The sequence below is a fragment of the Lepeophtheirus salmonis genome, chromosome 11, assembly GCF_016086655.4.
Source record: "Lepeophtheirus salmonis chromosome 11, UVic_Lsal_1.4, whole genome shotgun sequence".
NCBI classification, from domain to species: Eukaryota; Metazoa; Arthropoda; class Copepoda; order Siphonostomatoida; family Caligidae; genus Lepeophtheirus; species Lepeophtheirus salmonis.
In genome coordinates this window covers 12,925,247-12,944,654 of record NC_052141.2, presented here as the reverse complement: position 1 = coordinate 12,944,654, position 19,408 = coordinate 12,925,247, and the positions used below count along the sequence as shown (strand labels likewise).

General features: G+C 33.3%; 1 protein-coding gene across 1 annotated transcript; it reads left to right on the top strand.

The window, feature by feature from the left end:
- The first annotated feature begins 4,912 nt into the window (after positions 1-4,912).
- LOC139906604 (zinc finger MYM-type protein 1-like) lies at positions 4,913-8,546 on the top strand. Its single transcript, XM_071891770.1, has 2 exons — positions 4,913-8,145; positions 8,202-8,546. Exon 1 carries the CDS (start codon positions 6,561-6,563, stop codon positions 7,851-7,853), a length of 1,293 nt encoding a protein of 430 aa, XP_071747871.1. The 5' UTR covers positions 4,913-6,560; the 3' UTR covers positions 7,854-8,145; positions 8,202-8,546.
- Positions 8,547-19,408: the final 10,862 nt, after the last annotated feature.

The following is a 19,408-nucleotide window of genomic DNA, read 5'->3' as shown; positions in this document are numbered from 1 at the left end:
TCCACCTATCCTTATATCATGAGGACGTTACAATTAGCCAATCCGATGGACTCAATCTCACATGAAAGTTTCTGCAGATCTCTTCTTTCACCCTCCTAAGGAATGGGGTAATTTTTAAACATTGGTTGAATAAATTGCCAATTCTTTTTGACAAAAAAATAACAACTTTTCTCCTTAGGATCTTCAAAGGACTTGTTTGTAAAAATACAGGACGTCCCCAGTCGGTACATCAGCCATTTTTTATGTGTGTCAGTGAATGGGTTATTCAAAATGACGTTTAGATATGCATGTGCAATGCCATTGCTAATATTATCATCCCCTCAACCCTTCACCTCCTTCCCTTCACGACCAATATGAACAGTTGAAGCTTCCCTTATCATTTTGTTTCGAATGACTTCTAATGCAATGAATGTAGGGATTGCAGTACCGAGATAATTACTCTTGAAATCTTGTCCAGAGAACATCTGCGGTGCTCTATGGGATAGAAAGAAGTTATTCAACACGGGGATCCTGTCTGATATTTATTGGCTTGCAGAAGTAATCCATGTACTATAAGGAACTCACACCTACTTTCCAGTCGAGGATTATAATGAAGTGGTTCGTTTGAACCTTGTAAAGGTAGGACATTCTCAATTATTGTATTCAATTATCAAATGGAAGAAAAAGGGTAGAAAAAGCCTATACAAAAGAATACATTATGTATTTGTTATCAGCTGTCCATTCCCTTGTCTCACTTGATCCGCCATGGCTATCTGATAATTTATTGCTTTTTATTAATTAACGAATTAATAAGTATATTTTACTTATGCTCCGTTTTTAATTGGACGGGAATACGATTTTTGTAGATCCCTGGTAGTCGTTGCATATTTTTATATATATTACCCATTTTATTATTTATGTGAATAAATTTTGGCTATCATATACAAATATAAAAGTATAGCTACGCTTGTAATAACATATTAAAGACAATATGTTATAAAATTCGATGTAGGATTTTAATATTGTCAATATATATATATATATGTGTGATTCATTTTTTTTACTTATGAAGAAAATATTGACAATTATAGTCGGATTAGAAGATAAATAGGAGTTGGTTAGACTTACGTGATGCAATAAAGGTAACGACGTGTAGAGATGAAAAAGAGATATGTAGAGGCAGTAGAACTCAAGCAGTGTCGGAATATGTCCCTCTTCAGAGTGGAATCCCGAATCTGGGACCGGTGCTATATCAATAAACAATGAATTCGTCAATTGATTTCATTTTGTTTCAACTGGTGAAAGTTAAAGCAAGCTATATAAAAAATAAACAAAAAGTTGCATAAATGCTCCTCCCGTTTTTGAAAACATAGATAACTAACCTACCCTGTAAATCCAAATAAGGCTGTATCTTTATTCAAATTTTAACATACAACATATCCACAATATATAGAAATATATTGTCCTTTTGACATTGTAAATGGTTGGCCCTGCAGTTCCTACACGCCTTGTGATCTCTTGTGAGTACTTCCCGCCTGGAAAAATCTTTCAAATCTTATTATTTTGTCGCATTCTATGGACATCATTGATCTGGCGCTTTTTTTAAACAATCTATCTGTTCATATGTCTCATTTTTAATTAAGTTTACCAAAGTGTCAATGACAAAATCACGTAAACTAGGCAAAAAAAAAACATTTTTTACAGTATAAACTTTTTTTTCATTACACCCGCAATTTTTAATCTGTTTGGATGCGTATAACTATAAATCCGTAAGCACTAAATAATCCTTACATGTTATAAAATAAAATACTTTACTTGTTAGTAAAACACAGTTGTTACTACCATATGAATACATAAATTATAATACAAACAATCACACATTCATTCTTAGCCTGAAATTACAAAAATTAAGATATAATGTTTGATATGTATATGAGATGAAAACATTATCTTCATCAAGTAGATATTATTTCATAAAATTAGAAATTACTTTTATGATCTTTCGTCTATAAATAGACATGCTATTGAATGTATGTCTTCCCAATCTCTTAATTTCATATTATACAAGTACAAATTTATATATATATATCTATCTTAGAAACAGGAGAGCGAATGTTTCATTAAAAATTAAGAGTTTTTTAATGAAGAAACATGAAAAAATAATCATGAATTAGTAAGAGAGTTCATAAAAGATTAATAAAGCGTTCTCATGCTATGAACTAAAATTCATCCATCTCTGCAAATCCACATGAAACCAAGCAAAATAATAAAGGAACTTTTAGAAACATAATTTGAATAGGTGATTCATTATAGTATTGATACTAAATGCATTCCTTAGAAACACAAGTTTACTCATCTATTATCATCATTTGCTCGCTACATCATAATTAGATTATTTGAGTAGACTATGATGTGTTGCTTAAGTAGTATAAACTGTTACAAAAAGAAATAAAAATCGTATACAGGGTGCTTCAACAAAACTTCCTTTTATAATACATGGCAATCAAACTGTCTAACTAGAAGTGGGGTCTCATTCTAGAGACTAGACTCTAAAAGCTAGTAGTCAGGAACGTGCATTTGCTGTCGAAAATAAATATTGACAAAAATGATTTCAACAGAATATTTTATAATTTAAACTATTTGTAATTTATTTTCGGAGTTTTTATTGCTGCGATTTATGAAAACCAGTCAATTGCTTCCATTTCTAATATACAAAAAAAAAACCTTTTTTTTTTTTTTTTCAATCCATTTTCATAATTTTGAAATTTACAAAATTCATTGAGCGCAAATAACTCCATGGATAACAATGCTAAAGAGCTCAAACTGATGCCATCAAATCTGGTGTTATACAAACAGTGTAAATTGGCACACGGTTTGTCCAATTTGGGCAATTTAAAGCGGATATAACCAGCAAAAATCAACATTTCTTTATATTTTTGCAAAATCACCAAAAGCTAATTATTTAATCAACTAATCATCCCCATTGATACAATAAGATATGTTACCAATTAAATTTTGCACATTTTTCCATAAAAAATTATTCCTCCATAACCTTTACATCAAAAACAATTTAAAGAAGGACAAAAAGTACAAGAAAGCTTTAAATATTTACTTTTTTTATGAAAAAAACAACCTGTTTTATTGCCTTATAGAAAAAGGAACTTATGAAGCGGCGCCCTATATAACAGCTATTTTACGAAAAACTATCTGTCTTTTTAGAAATCACAATGGAATTGCCAAAGCAGTAACGGCTATGTATTTATTTTCCAGGCTGTGTATTTGCACAACCTTACTTCTACAGAGCATTTTCATTTATGTCAGAGATTGGATCATAATCTGCAGCCATTGTTTAGGCCTGAAGTCTATAGATTTTATAAATTAAATGTACATTCTCAATATATCTATTAGCTTTAAATATGAAAAAAAAGACTTAATCAATTGAATTAAATGTGTCTAAGAACCTTTTTGCAGAAAGACTCTTTGCCAAAAAAATAATAATATATATATATTTGAAGAGAATTATTTGCCATGAATCGTTATTATTAACGGGAATGGGCACTCCGTAGAGCGCAAACCACCACTCATGTTTATTTTTCCTCAATAAAAAATAATTTATTCTTTATGTCTAAGTTTATACTTAAATATGGGGGGGAAATTACGCAGGAGATAATTGCCATGGAGGAAAATTCCCAGTATTTTGTTCAAACTTCATGAAAACACATTATAAATTCGTTAAATATAATTTATAACAACTATCTAAACATATGTGTTTGTTCCATCCCCAAGAAAGTATCATCAAGTGTGAGTAATATAATGGCAATCCAATTTCCTTGCAATTTTTTAAATTCAATCCAATCTTCTAAGAAATGGATCGAGAGGATTAGGAAAGAGGTGGAATAAATAGCTTAGGACCTCTTAACATATGGTTGAATACCCTCCGTTCTCGGATTGGTACTGAAGTAGTGTGGGATTGTTAAAAACCACCTCCAATACATCCAAGCAACCTCTCCAATACCAAAAATAGTTTATGCCCTCGGTTTAAAAAACTACATTTTTTCTATGCAAATAACATTATTTGTATTTCTCCTACGTAGGCTGTTATATATATTTCTGGCCTAGGCTACACTTAGTGTTGCAAGGTGCTATTTGACATTTCCTTTGGTAAGTTTTCCATCTCTGTAGCATAATTGTACTGAGAATGTTTTGATTTACGACCATCATTTGTGTTGCTTACAGTGACTTGAAAAAATTAATAAAGAATAAAAATGGAATTAAGTCAAGAACATTTTCGTGCGATCATTTTCACAACTTTTGACGTGGATTATCACAAAAGTGCATTGATAAACTTAAATCTTTGTATGGCGATGAAGCATCATCCTATAGAACTGTGAAAAACTGGTTTAATGAATTCAATCGTGGCCGATGCTCACTCAAAGACGAATTCCGTGGAGGTAGTCCAAAAACGGCCGTTGTGCCAGCGAACGTTGATTCCGTATGTGAAGTGATAATGCAAGATCGTCATGTGACATACCGTGAGGTAGAGGCATCTTTGGCCATTTCTTCCATCAGCATACATTAGATATTGCATGTACACCTGGCTGTAAAATAGGGTTGTTCTCGTTGGATCCCGCAAAAATTGACAATCGCTCAAAAGAAGGCTCGATTTGTGTAAAGAAATGTTGAAAAAATACGTTCATAGTGCTTCAAAAGACGTTTATACGATCGTCACAGGCAGGGCCGTACGTCAGTATTGCGCTTTGTCCGCTTCAGCGGACCAAAAAAAAACACCTTACTCAACCGTCCACCAATCATATAGGTATGTAAATATAGATGAATTAAGTCATAATTAATTATTAAAATCTATTATATATATGTAACTAATGACCAACTCATAATAGTGCTGAGTTTGTAGCACGTCCACCTAAAAGGAAGCTAGATAATTTTTCTCAAAATTGAACATGGAATACATTTTCCAACAAATTATAGTTCATTTAAATGAAAAAATGATTCTGATGAATCCTTTGGAGGCACCACAAATTGTACTTAAATTAGCCAAAATTCACCGGCACATTTATAGAATTAGTAAATTAATAAATTATATCTCTAAGACAATATTGGGGCCAAATTATGTCAGATAGATAAAACGGAGGTTTTAAACTACAGTTAACACTCTCGGGTATCTCAATTCATCGCAGAAATTTGAATTCAAATCCTGTAATTTACCGTAATATATCTTTCAAATATTGCCTGTCATTTTATAAATATAAATGATTGAACCTTTGAATATAAAACGCGTTTTCCGCTTCCCGTGATACATTTCTGATAATTAATAAATTACTCCAAATATTTCAAGAGTACTTTACAGCCAAAAATAAAAAACAAAGACGCACACAACATTTTTCGTATGGATTTAAAGTACTTCACATTGAGTGGATATTTGAGTTAGATATTACGTTTAACGTTACTGGTTGCAAATGTGAAGTACTTTACAGCCAAAAAAAAAAAAGACACACACAACATTTTTCGTATGGAGTACTCTTGAAATATTTAAGACCGTGAGAATTTGTTTCATTGAATACAAGATAAATTAAATTATTACTGCTTAAAAGGGACATAAATAATAGTTATGTACTTTTTAGAGTGGATTGTTGCAGTAATTTATTAATTATCAGAAATGTGTCACGGGAAGCGGAAAACGCATTTTAACAGAGAGTTGGTGATTTTTTCTATCTGTCAGAAGGAAATACAGAAGGACAACTTTAATGATCACAAAGTTAAACTCCATAAGAATGACCCCAGCTGCAAGTATCAAGTGAAAATTGACCATAAGAAGCAGAAAACATTGAACTTTGCTGTTAAGAAAACTTCCTCTGCTACATCCTCAGTCACTGCCTCCTCCTGTCCCGATGAACCTGCTCCAGTTGAGGCCTTACTGCCTGAACCAAGATCTGAAAAGTCCGTTTCTGCTGAAGAGAAAGTTACTGCAGACATAGAAAATAATGGCGACTCATCAAATTACCCCAGCGGACGGATTTCTCATGGAATAAGACTTCCTAATCTCGATATCGGACCAATCTTCTCTCCCGAGCAGCTCTCTGTAGTCAACAACAATAATATTCCCTCTGCAGAGGACTCTGAGACTAGCGACAATGTCCAGGGAGGTGAGAAGAGCAAGACTGAGGAGATGGAGTTTGTGGACGGAGGCCCAGAGTACCCTGTCGTCTTCACGAGCCAGCTGGGTGACCCGATACTTACCGGGCGGGAGCAAAGCGGAAGGACATCCAGACCAGAACCAGAGTGGAGACTGAGCGGGAAACTGTGCCTAAAGTCGAGAGAGATCATCCTCTACAGCCCAAGTTACAAACATACAGTCCTCAGATAGATGACAAATACTCCAGAGACTTTCAATATGATTGGTTCCGTAAGTTCCCGTGGCTAGAATATGATGAGGTTGAAAAGTCAGCCAAGTGTTTCGCCTGTTCAAATTTTCCATTTCCAAACTTGGACAATTTGAGTTCAAAACATGGAAAAACAGTTCCTCGTTGAAGGTTCATTCTAACAACAAAAAACACAAACTGTCGATGGAAAAGTGGATCAATTTCCTCACATCAAAGAGAAAGAATACCTCGGTTCTCGACCATGTTCAGTCTCAACATGCTGAGGAAGTCGTGAAGTGGCGAGCTTATTTGAGGTATCTTTTCCAAACTGTTGGGTTCCTCGCAAAGCAAGGATTGGCTTTTAGGGGCGATTCCGAAACAAGAGAAAAGTTGACGGAATCTAATGAAAACAATAGAGGAAACTTCTTGGAGCTTTTGTCCCTGCGTTCACACGACAATCATATTCTCAAAGATAAACTGGAGGCCGAAGTCAAAAAATTTGGTTCAGCTGGGGCAGGTTTTGCCAAATGGACTTCACCTGACATCCAAAATGAGCTGATAGAGATTATAGCATCCAAAGTGACGGAAAATATAATTGAAGATGTCAAGACTTGTGCCGGCGATGATGACTACTGGTTCTCTGTGATTGTTGATGAGACATCAGATATGTCAAACACGGAGCAGTTCAGTCTGTCACTGGGATATCTGACGAGTGAAGGCATCAAGAAAGAGAGCTTCCTCATGTTTGTAAAAGTTACCCAGACTGACGGCAAATATTTGTTTGAGAAGCTTCACGAGGCTGTCAAGGATCTCGGCCTTAACCCCGCCTGCACTGTCTCCCTGGCCGCGGACGGTGCCTCCAACATATCCGGCATCAAGAAGGGTCTTGCCGCCAGGTGGAAGGAAGCAGCCCCACTGTGTGTCTACATCTACTGCTACGCCCATGTCCTCAATCTTGTAGTCAAGGATCTTCTCTCAGATATAACCCTGTTGAGAAATACAATGGGGACAGTACAAATTTTATACAACTTCATTGAAGGGTCACCAAAGAGGTCAGCAATCTACAAGTCGGTGAAGATAACAAGTAAAGATGAGGAGCATGCCAAGGTGATGACCCTGAAGAACCAGACTGCTACCCGCTGGAGTCTCCGCTACGATGCTGTACACGCTGTATCTCTAGGGATGGTCAGAATCATGAAGACCCTCATAATAATGAGAAAATATAAAGATACATTGTCGAGTTCAACAGCAACTTTGCTCAACAGCATCTTTAGTCACGAATTTGTTTTCGGGATTGAAGTGTTGAAGACACTCCTCCGACACACATCTAGCTTGTCAGATGAACTTCAAGGCAGAAAGGTTGACCTAACAAAGACCCGGAAACACGTCAACCTAGTGATTAGGACTCTTGAAGATCTTAAGAATGAGAAAATCTTTGAATCAATCTGGAAACTTGCTGACTTGAAGTCGTTTGAGATGAAATCAGTATTTGACTAGGAGGACTCAATTGATTTGGAATTCAAGGAGGTGAAGATTCCAAGGAGAATAAAGTGGAAAAGAACAACTGAATCCTACTTCCGTGAACACACATTTCGATGTTGCAATCAATAAGATTGTATTAGAGCTTGAGAGCAGATTTGCCACCGACGATACAAACATCACAATGGATCTCATTGCAATCGTCAATGACAGTGAAGTGGAGACCTGAGTCATTGAGCGTGTCGCCAAGCACTACAGACTTGAACTTGAGCAGCTCCAGTCAGACCATGCAATCTTCCAGTAATTCAAGGTTAATATTATAATGTTTCATTTTGCATTATATGTTTAAAATTTATGTTTCTCTAGGCAGATATTGACACAGAAGACATGGTTTCGTCACAAATTGCTGCGGAGTTAATAAGCTCGGGAGTGTTCCGCCTGATGCTGGAGCTATACAAGGTGATTGTTATCCTGGCCTCAATGCCCATCAGCAGCTATGAGGCGGAGAGGTCATTCTCTTGTCTCAGAAGGCTCAAGAACCACAACAGGACCACCATGGACCAGGAGAGGCTCTCCTCCCTCACCCTCTTGAACATGGACAGGGTGATGGTGGACAAGGTGCTCCATGAAGACATGGGCAGTTTGATTGACACCTTTGCGTCAAGGAAAGAGAGGAAAAACTTCTTCTTCTAATCATGATAAAGAACACATGCATTTTTTCTTCATTTTTTCAAACACATCACCAAGTATACATGCGAGTTAAGAACATCAAGACTTGTGAACATAATTTATTTTCTGTCGATGTAACCGTTTCATGGTATATTATAATCTCGTTCATTATCTTCATCTGTTATTATTTTAAAAATATTTAAGGAGGTTTAAATTGTTTGACTTAATTGTATAGTTCAAAAAATTTCTCTCATTCTTGCACCGTGCATATTATACTCCATTATACTCTTTCCTTTATGAATAGGTCGGCATTGACTTTCCGTCTAGAGTTTTTCCTTTTCATTTTATTTTTCCCAATGTTTGCCTGAAGAAAATAATGGTCAGACAGTCCATTGGACGATATTCTTGCAAGATTTATTCTATGCTGTAGCATTTGCCCTGTTTAAATATCCCACGTTCAGCACTGAAATTCAACCGCTCACCCTTATAAAGCGGACCGAAAATATCTTCCTGACATACAGCACTGGTCACAGGCTACAAATCATAGATTTATGAGTATAATCCCGAAACAAAACAACAATTGACAATGTGACTCTTCGAAGACGAGCCAAATCCAATGAAAGTTGATCGTGGAAGAAGCACTTAGAAGAAAATAGTCGCCTGTTTCTTCGGTAAAACTGGTCATATGTTGACTGTTTCACATGTGCATCGTAGGACGGTTAATTTTTGAGTGGTACATCACAATTTGTTTGCCTGAAGTTTTTGGAGAAATTCGAAAAACGAACAGGAGAAGACGAATCACCATCATAATGCGAGCTCTCACACATTGGCTCAAAGCAGCGCCTTTTTGACCGATAATCCGCCTTATAAGTCTGACTTGGCACCCAATGACTTCTTTTTATTCCCGCACATCAAGAAAAAAATGCATGGTCAAGGATTTTCCTCGTCAGAAGAAGCTGTTGAAGCGTTTCAAAACCATCTTTTGGAGGTGTCTCAATTGGAGTGGAAAAAGAGATTCGACAATTCGTTTGAGCACATGCAAAAGTGTATAAATCATAGCTGTAACTATCGATGCTGTAATCCTGGTGACCAAGAGAAACAAACAAACAGAGGTAAAAACATAAACTTTGTTGGCTGATGAAGTTGGTAAGTGATTCATTTCAGACTCTTTTTCTTCTTTAAACATTTTTCTCTTTTAATTGATTTATTCATTGGACAGATGTCATGATTTTTGCTAAAATCGTTTTAATAGTGATTCGTGCAACTATTCAAGTATCCTTCATATGAAATGTATCAATTATTAATGAATGAACACTTGAGGATTGCAAATTTGGGAAAAATAATTATATATCTTTTAAAATTGGTGTAATCTGATTGGGAATTATAAATAAATGGTATTGTAGCATTAATTATCATATAATACAACTTTTTTTTCGCCAAATTGGATTTTAGCAAAGTAAAACATACATACTCTAAATTAAATATAAATATCCATGTATCTAAATCCTTATGAAATGACTGGGTTTTACAATAAATTTTGTTTTGTATCGATGATCCTTGCAAATGTAATAGTTAATGTATTATCAGTACTATGCAAATAAAAACGGTGTAATAACCCCATTTTTTATATATACAAGGTGTAACAACTAAAGACGTCCAGATTTCCCGGGATGTATGATAACGAAATTTTGCAATGCTTTTTTTTGTGGTAAAATATAGATATAAACATTTCACTTTCGTACCAAAACATTGCGATGGAGTCAATACGAGAATATTTCAAGCCTTTTACACTTTCAGATGTAGAGTGCAGGTGATCTTGTGGGATCTGTTTATTATTACACTTGCTGTGGTCTCAATAATGACAAGGATCGACAACAGAAGGGTTGCAAAGTTTGAGAAAGGCTCTGGTGAAGACCAGCCCAAGGACTCCAGGGAAGTGATCACAGGGATGAAAGTGCCCAACCACAAGGATATTTGGCCTCCAAGCTACTCCGACCTGAATCTGATGGATTATTATGCCTGGAGCTACCTTGAGTCAAAGGTCAAGGTAGGTCCTCACAACACCAAGATGTCCATGATCTACAATAATGTCCTGAAATTCAAGAATTTAGATCGGGCTCTATTTTCAGGTCTGAACTCGGTTCAAAACCCGAATCGAGTCCATTGTTGTGGTCAACTCAGACAATATTGAATGAGATAAATTATCAATGATTGTATCTACAGCTCATAATATGTTTTTTGAATAAATCTTAAAAAATGTTTATATAAAAAAAAATCATTGATCAAAAGCATCGGGTTTTGTTGTGATACAGTGTATATAATAAAGCTGAGTAGAAGATAGAGAGGTTGACTTTTGATAGACAGTATCTAATAATTTACGTCCCTTTTTGATATTGAATTATATGGTAGTAGTTTATTATTTTCCTTTAAGGAACCATAGGGTCTTAAATAATTGACATGGTTAGTAATAAGAAGCTTAGTATGTCATTATGAAAATATAAGTCAAATAATTATTACTTTATATTGATTTGAATTTGAGCGCTTTTTCTCTATATAAAGTGACTAATAGATGGTGCCACTGAGGAATTATTTAGAAAAAAAGTTGTTAGATTATCAAACTAGCGGTAGTAACTGGCATTGGCAGGAAGTACTTTAGTTCATTTTTAAACCTCATCTAAAGGCACATTCATTTTTTAAATAATAATTAAAGTACTTCCCTCTTTTTTCTTCTTTTTTATACGAGATTAAACTAAACGCCTGCGAAATTTCATTTATTTTATATAATGTTCTCTGTATATAATACTCCCTTTTTTCCCTCATACTGTATTGGTATATGATATACATCAGAGAGCACTATATGCAATGGACCCTGTATACAAACTCGATGCTAAATATAAAGGCCTGCAAACCTCTGTACATTTATTTTTTAATATGATTTGCACACTTGTATATATAGATATTTCTTAGATCAAGGATCTACAATCAAAAATGACTCATTTTCAACATAAATACCTAGGTGCAGGATTACATACAGACAGACAGACTTTGCTTTATTAATATAGAAGATAATAATTTAATTAATAGTTACTCCATGATGAACACGTCAAAGTTGCGTTCGAATGAAGATTAAAGTAACAGGGATGGAAATTATAGTTTGGAGGAAAAATATGCATTGTATGGGATTAACTTACGTCTAATTTGGATGATTGAACCCTGCCAAAAAGAGTCTTCAGATCCTGTCATTAATTATTTTTCTTCGTCTGATATATCTAACTCTTGTACTGATTCTTTTTCATGAGTTACCCACTGGTCAATTGAAACCTGAACACTTACCAATTCAATAATTAATTAAAGCTCAGGCATTGAAATTAATTCATATTTCGATTTATTAAAGCATAATCAACTAGTTAAAAAACAAGACCAACCTAAGGTATCTAGCTTACGACGTACAAATTGAGAAAATAATACTTGAACGTACGTGACAAATTTCTATTCGCGCAATCCAAGTAGTTGAGCGTCTCTAGGACCGCCGTCTACGCCGTCAGAATGTCCGAATTGTTGAAGAGGAATAAGGGCCCTTTCAATAATTTATGTAAATGAGTAATTTTAAAACTCCATTTTTTGTGGTAAACATTGTTTGATCAATTCCTATTTTTGACATATCATACAGGACTTTTAGCTTATTTTCTGCAAGGGTTTTTTTTTTTTAGGGGGCATTCAGACCAAAAATATTTGAGCCACCTCACGATTTGTGCCTATAAAAGGAAACATCCTCTTGGTTGAATAATTCCCATGAAGTTGATAACAAAAATCGGAAGAAATAGTTAATTTCATGCACACTTTTTGCTTCAAGCTTCTTCGATGCGAAGTGTTATTGTACTTAAACATTGGTATCTGAATAAACGTTAACTGTAAGCTTATTTTCCTTCGCTACTAATTGCTTATATACGGATTTATTTCAATTAATTAGAAGGTTTATAATATTCTTTATTTATAAAATGAGTCATCTGAGTCAGTTTTAGACAGTTGCCCCTCTTCACAACGCCTGATACTCTCCATTAAATTAGGCCACCTGAGACTGATACTCTCTTGATGTCATGGTTGAATAGGTGAGTCAGGATCAATTGAAGAGTTTGCTAACTAATCCCTCATTAGGTTAGAGGGAGTAAAAGTCAAAAGACTTGCGCAATTTTAACTTTTCAGTAATTATGTTGAAGACGACTCTACAATAATCGGCTGTAGAAGGAGGGCGTGTCTCTTTGAGGTAGAATAAGCTCAGAAAGACAATACACTATTATATTTTTATGATGCCACGTTGTGAAAGCTAAATTGTCACTTCGTCACTGATTTGATATCACTTCTTTTGTCACTGTTATAAGTCAGAAGGGCCTCTTTGAAGTGGCTTCTTGATTCTACGACTTTTTTAGCCTAAAAAACAATTGATGTTTTATTTCAAGTATAATTATAACAAGACAGTGTACTTTCAGAGTTTAGATCCACCATTTGCAACTGCCTCAGTTACATTTGATGCTAGTTTAAACAAAAATAGCCTTAAGAATTTCTGACACATTATTTCAAGTTACTTTACTTTGGTTGTTTCTAATAATCTCATGGAGGAAGACAAGGCTGTGCAAATTGCTTGTTGGAGTCAAAGATTATAAAAATAAAAGTTAAAGATTTAAATAATCGTTGAAAGCACTATATTTTCTTAGTATACATATAGCTAATTTTTGATTTGTTAGTAATTAAGTGTACTGAAAACTGCTGTTGACATCATCTGGTGGATTACTCTAGATTTGGCTGAGGATGCCAGGAACGCCACATATTTGAAAATGTAATTTCCTGAGAGCCATACAATAAATGTAAGTAAATGTGCATTTTATGTAATACCAACACTTTTAAAGTACAATAAACAAGTCAGATACACTCATCTAAAGAGCCACATCTGGCTTGCAAGCCTTGGATTCCCGACACCAGTTCTAGACATTTGAAATGAGAGACGTAGACACTGAGAGAGATCAATCAGATGTATCAGTATGGAACATGGAATGGTTTGACAAATTATCGTACCTTACTACTTTGGCTTGGCTTTTCAGATCTCTCATCTTATGAAAGTATGAGATTACTAGTAACTCAGAACATGTTAGCAAGTAAAAAGAATGCCAATTTAATAAAATATATTAAACGATTTGAAATTTTTACAAGATAGATTTGAAAGCAATAATTAACGTAGTTTGAGGGTGATCTTTCTCCTTAATCCAGTCATAATAAATTTCACAAATTTATTATAGAGTATCGAAATAATTGGAATTTTTTGACAAAAGCTATTACATAGAATGATTTTTTTTTTTTTTTTTGGGATACAATATTATATAGATTAGTGGTTCTTAACATGGGTTCGATCGAACCCCAGGGGTTTGGTGAGACACTCCCAAGGGGTTGGACAAACTCCCCAACATTTACCTTGCCTCTAAAACTAGCGCAAGTATTAAAAGTTGTTTTTTAATGTGTGAACAACGTGCGAAACAGGGCTTCAACTTCATCGGCAACTCTTCAGAACAACAACACTGCCAACATTTTAGTTTCAGGAAATCGTACCATACCCTCTTATTGTAAGGAAGGCCCTGGATATACTCATACCGTTTGTAATAATATATATATATTTTTTTTTTTGAGAAATCCCTTTCGATGAAAGGACTCTGTTGCGAAAACAAAATGAGAGTGGCACTTGCCAAGGTGAAGCCACACATATCTGAACTTTTGTCTGAAAGGGAACAACAACAAAAGACACATTAATTTGCAACTAATACTGAATGATATAGTTTGGTTTTTTTATATTCATGTTGTGTTGGTATATTGTTCTTTGAAAATAGTGGTTCATTTTGTGCACTCATAAAATATATTCTTTGCAGTAGTCATATATTATTTTTCCAATTATGAAGGGGTTCGGTGAATGCATTGATGAAGCTTGAAGGCTTCAGTACCTCCAACAAGGTTAAGAACCACTCATATAGATAGTTAATTTAAGCTTAATGAAATTTTATCAAATGATGGTTGAAACATTTTAGTATCTGGGCAAACTTCAAAAAATATAATACTTTAAAAAAGAAAAGAAAAGATTATATACCTAATATTATTTCCATCTTTCATCAGAAAAAAATAGTATATAGTTAATATACAGATAGTTTACATTATATTACTTATAAATTTATTTTCCTTTGCAGTTTTAAAAATGTGACGATGCATTTTGAATGGATGACAGTCAAGCAATAGACTTCACCATGAGAAGCTTAAACCCCTTGTAAGACCTACTAATACCCTTAAACCGAATGAAATAAGTTTTTATCCATAAACTTTGATCGATTTGTCCTTTAGATGGTCAACATCAACAATGTTGACGTCATATGAAAGTACTTTTAAGTATCCTGAAAGGTTATTGGATCAATTATATAATGTGAGGCTGTGAACATATTCATACTATTAAATAATGAATAGCCCTACAGTTGGAGAAAATGACCTAACTGGGGTTAACTACAGGTTAATTTTTGGGGATCCTCCTTCTTTTTTTAAAGAAAAGTTGAGATGACCAAAGAAGATAATTATTGGAGTCATCGAAAAACCATAGTTTTTAGAAAAGTGTTGGATCAGTCCAAATAAACTATGAAGATTACAGTCCTATCTGTTCCATCCTGATAAATTTTGTCCGTCTTAGGACCGGTCCTTATCGGTCTCTTATGGTAGCTTTATAATTTCAACATTTGAAGTTGTATCATCTTTCCAAGAGACGAAATACCGTATGTTTAAAATAGGATTTGTGTAGCTAGGACGTATACTATTTGAATGGGCACTCCCATGTTGTTACCTTTATTGTATCAGGCAGCCTTTTCTCCAAAAAGAAGCATTAAAAATGCCCAAAATCATTTGGTAGTTAGCCAAATAAGTCAATCAAACCAACTGCTATTTATCACTCAAATACTCCTTTACTATCTTTATTTTTTTATTTATCAACAATTTTTAAAATGAATTACATATACATATATACTTTGTAATATTCAAATCCTGTATAGTATTTTATTCAATGCTATATTATAATTTTGCTGAGTAATATTTCATTAAATGCGTAGCTATACTTTAGTAGTACTTGTATATAAAAGCAAAACTTTCTTCATATAAATAATAGAATACCCAATATATATACATAAATTTACGACGAGGGATAAACAAGAAAATGTATTCCTCTCATTTTTGAGACGAAGCATAGATATGGAACAACTTATTACTTTGTTTATTTACAAAAAAATAATTATAAATTACGAAATAGCTATGACGTATCAATTGAGATGAGTGAATCGACCGCTGACAACAAATATAACAAAAAACGTAGGCTGTTTTTGTGTTAGAGAGATAACACCGTGTATAGGATAAAAATACGGCCAACAGCTAACGTTATCTTCAGTCAATAACGGCCTCTTCCAACAAAACTTATTCCCTCTATATATTTTTTATTTTCTTCAATCCTTTCTAGAAGTAAAGAAAATAGAAAGAAAACTAGAAGTTCTGACGTATAGGTCCTTTTTAAGGATTAGGAATACATTCCTAGAACTGATCTAACACAAGTTTATAATCAACAGTCAGTTTAAAGGAGAGGTGTTGTAAAATTCACGATAGTTCCTCTTCCTTGATTTATTGGTACTTCCATACATAAATTTACTACTCAACTAATTGGGAAATAAGTATGTATTGAGTCAACTACAGTGAACTTTTTGTAGCCAAAGGTTAGTTAATCAGAACAGTGAAAAAATTTTATATTTATACATCAGTCCTACTTTAAAAAACTTAAGAGTTCCATAAAAATATATAATCAAATATAAAATACAGTGAGGATCTTATAGGCTATTTGGAAGGTAAAAACCAAAACATACATGTACTAACTCAAAATAAACATTTAAATTTACTTCATAATTATAAAGTTGTTGTTTTTTTTAACTTTTATCTTCTCGTATTTAATTGAAATTCAAATACGAAAAGAAAGGGAGGAATTTTAAGTCATATCACTTTGATAAAATTAATGCTGTCGAATGAGAACAAACAAAATGAGTTGTGAGCCCCAAAACCAACGGTTTAACAGAGCCAATACCTTATATAATTTCGTTATTAAGTTGCTATAAAAATAGTTTATCTCTTACTTTACATCCAAATCCCCGAATTGAAGAGACATGGAAGAAAATTTTCTAAAAATAAACTAAATTGACAAAGAATTAATTAATTATTCTCTCACAAGTGATGTTGAGAAGGCCCTTAAAAAAAGTTGTATTGAACTAGAGTTTATTAATAGAACTCTCTAAAGAGAACACATGAAGAAAAAATCTTTAATAGACCTTTTGTTCAAAGGAAAGATACCCTAATGCTTGAAATCCTCTTAACGACTAACAATATTTAATATTTGTATATTTATTTTCTACAAATTATAACGTCTAATTTTATTTTTTTTACTATTCATCAAGTCGTTACCCTTGTTGTATCACACAACCTTTCCATGAAATAAAAAAACAGGGAAAAAAGCCTTAAATCATCTGCCAGTTAGCCAAATAAGTGCTATAAATTTTTTTGAGAAGTCTTAGACTATCACTGACACATTATTTATCCACTATTTTTAAAATGAATGGCATTGATATATATATTTCATAATATACAAATCCTACATAGTATTTTATACGATACTGTATTATAATATTGCTTAATAGTATTTTATTAAGACCGGAGCAATACAATACATTTGTATGTCTATATGATAGTTGATAGATTTTACAGATAAATTGTTTATAACATGACATTATATGTTTTTCAAGTACAATGATGTTATACGAAGCTGAAAGAGAGATAGTTCGGATTAATTTTGGTCCTGTCGTCTCTTATATATATATATATATACATTATTTTTCTAGAAAAAAATTGGACTCACATAATATATGAGAGAGAAAAGAATCGGTGCATAAATTGAGACCGGGAAAAAATCGGTCCATAAATTGAGACCGAATCAATATCGGTCCATAAAGTGAGACTGAACCAAAATCGGTCTACAATGTAGGACAGAAAAAAATCGGTCTTAGGTCTGAAACCGCGGTCTGAACCGAAAAATCGCTCCAAATCTGTCTAGAAAAAATCCCATAAGACCGAACTGAACAAAAAAAAATTCGGTGCTGGACTGAGTCACAACACTAATATATACGACGAAGGATCAACAGGAAATTGTATTCGTGTTCTTTTGGAAACGGAGAATAAGTATTGCATAGGTAATTACTTCGTTTATCTATCAAAAACATTAAATAATGAAATAGCCATGACGTATCAAGTCAGACGAGAGAATCGACAGCTGAAAATATAGTATAATAGAGTATTTTTGTGTTTGTGATGTAACGGCGTGTTCAATGGCATGCTTAAGTATTTAATTATTTATGAACAAATATTTAAATTACCTACGAGTATATGTAAGACGAACAGATTCCTAAAAAAAAATTAGGGACCATTCCTTATCAAATTGGCCAAAGGTATTCTACTACTCAGAATGTTTTAAACTTATTATAAATGTAGTTTTTTACCTGCATTTTCATTGGTATCAATGATGGCATTATTCCCAATCTGGAAACGAAATATAAAGATGAAAATAATGGTATTTCTGCCTTTATTAACTTTATTTCTTGTATTTTGTATGCATTGAAACTTAAGGGGGTAAAACTCCATCATTATTCCAACAGAAAACAACCATTTAATGCGTCTTATAGTCTTATTGAACATTACATTTTTTGATTAAAAAATTTAAAAGGAACATTAATTTTTAACCCAAAATAAACAATAACAACATATCAGCCTCATTTATTTATATATAAAGGCAAAACTGTTTTAGGAAGCAAATCCTGAGGCAAAATAGTATAAAGCAAAACGACCGGACATCCTATGAGAAGCCGTTCTCACTAGAATCTTTTATAAAAACAATAATTAAAATTCTATTCAATCTTAAGCACTTAACCCTATACAAACTTATATCTAACCCCTATATTTATTTTGTAAATATTATTTTACAACGTCAAATCCCCATTCCAATATAGAAATTGAATTTTTATGGATGCTTATGGTTTATTATAATTTATATCTCATTTTTATTGAAATCCAGAAAAGGCTTAAAAACTATTAGCTGTGATCACTATATAATAATTATGAATTTGAACGAAATTTGAGGACTCAAACTTGTTTCGATGAATATATTCAAGGACTTTTTTCTCTAACTCTGTGAAATAGTAAAGCAATTAAATATTTAATATCTCAGAATACCACAAATTATGAATCCTTTTTAGACTAGTACAAGACACGGAGTATGGAGATAAGGACTCAAGGGAATGTGTCATCCCCTCAGTTGGATTAATTTAATTATTTATTATAATTAGCCAATCATTGTAATATATTTTTCATAGTGTTAATCTCAAATGTGATGGGGAATATATTATAAAAATAGATCAGCTACAGAAAGAAAGTATCTATACTTCTTGTTTATAAAAATGTTTAACTTAACATAAATAGAAGGAAGTTGTAGTAGATCAATCCCATCAAACCTGTTAATTGGAATCCAAACCAGAGCTGAAGAGTTTGTCAACTAATATAATTAACAATTTTATTACTAGATGTAAAATTAAATTAATGGATTGTTTCCTTGACCATCTATCAAGACTTTCTCTTGATACAGTTTATATAAATCTAAAATAATCCTTGTTTTAATCATTTATAATTATTTCTAAAACATTTTTGTATAAAATACTCTAGATCAGGGTTGTCACACTTATTTTACATTGTGGGCCACATCGTAGCGTTATGTGTTCGTTCAGGGCTCGGTTATTAAAATAATAGCATAC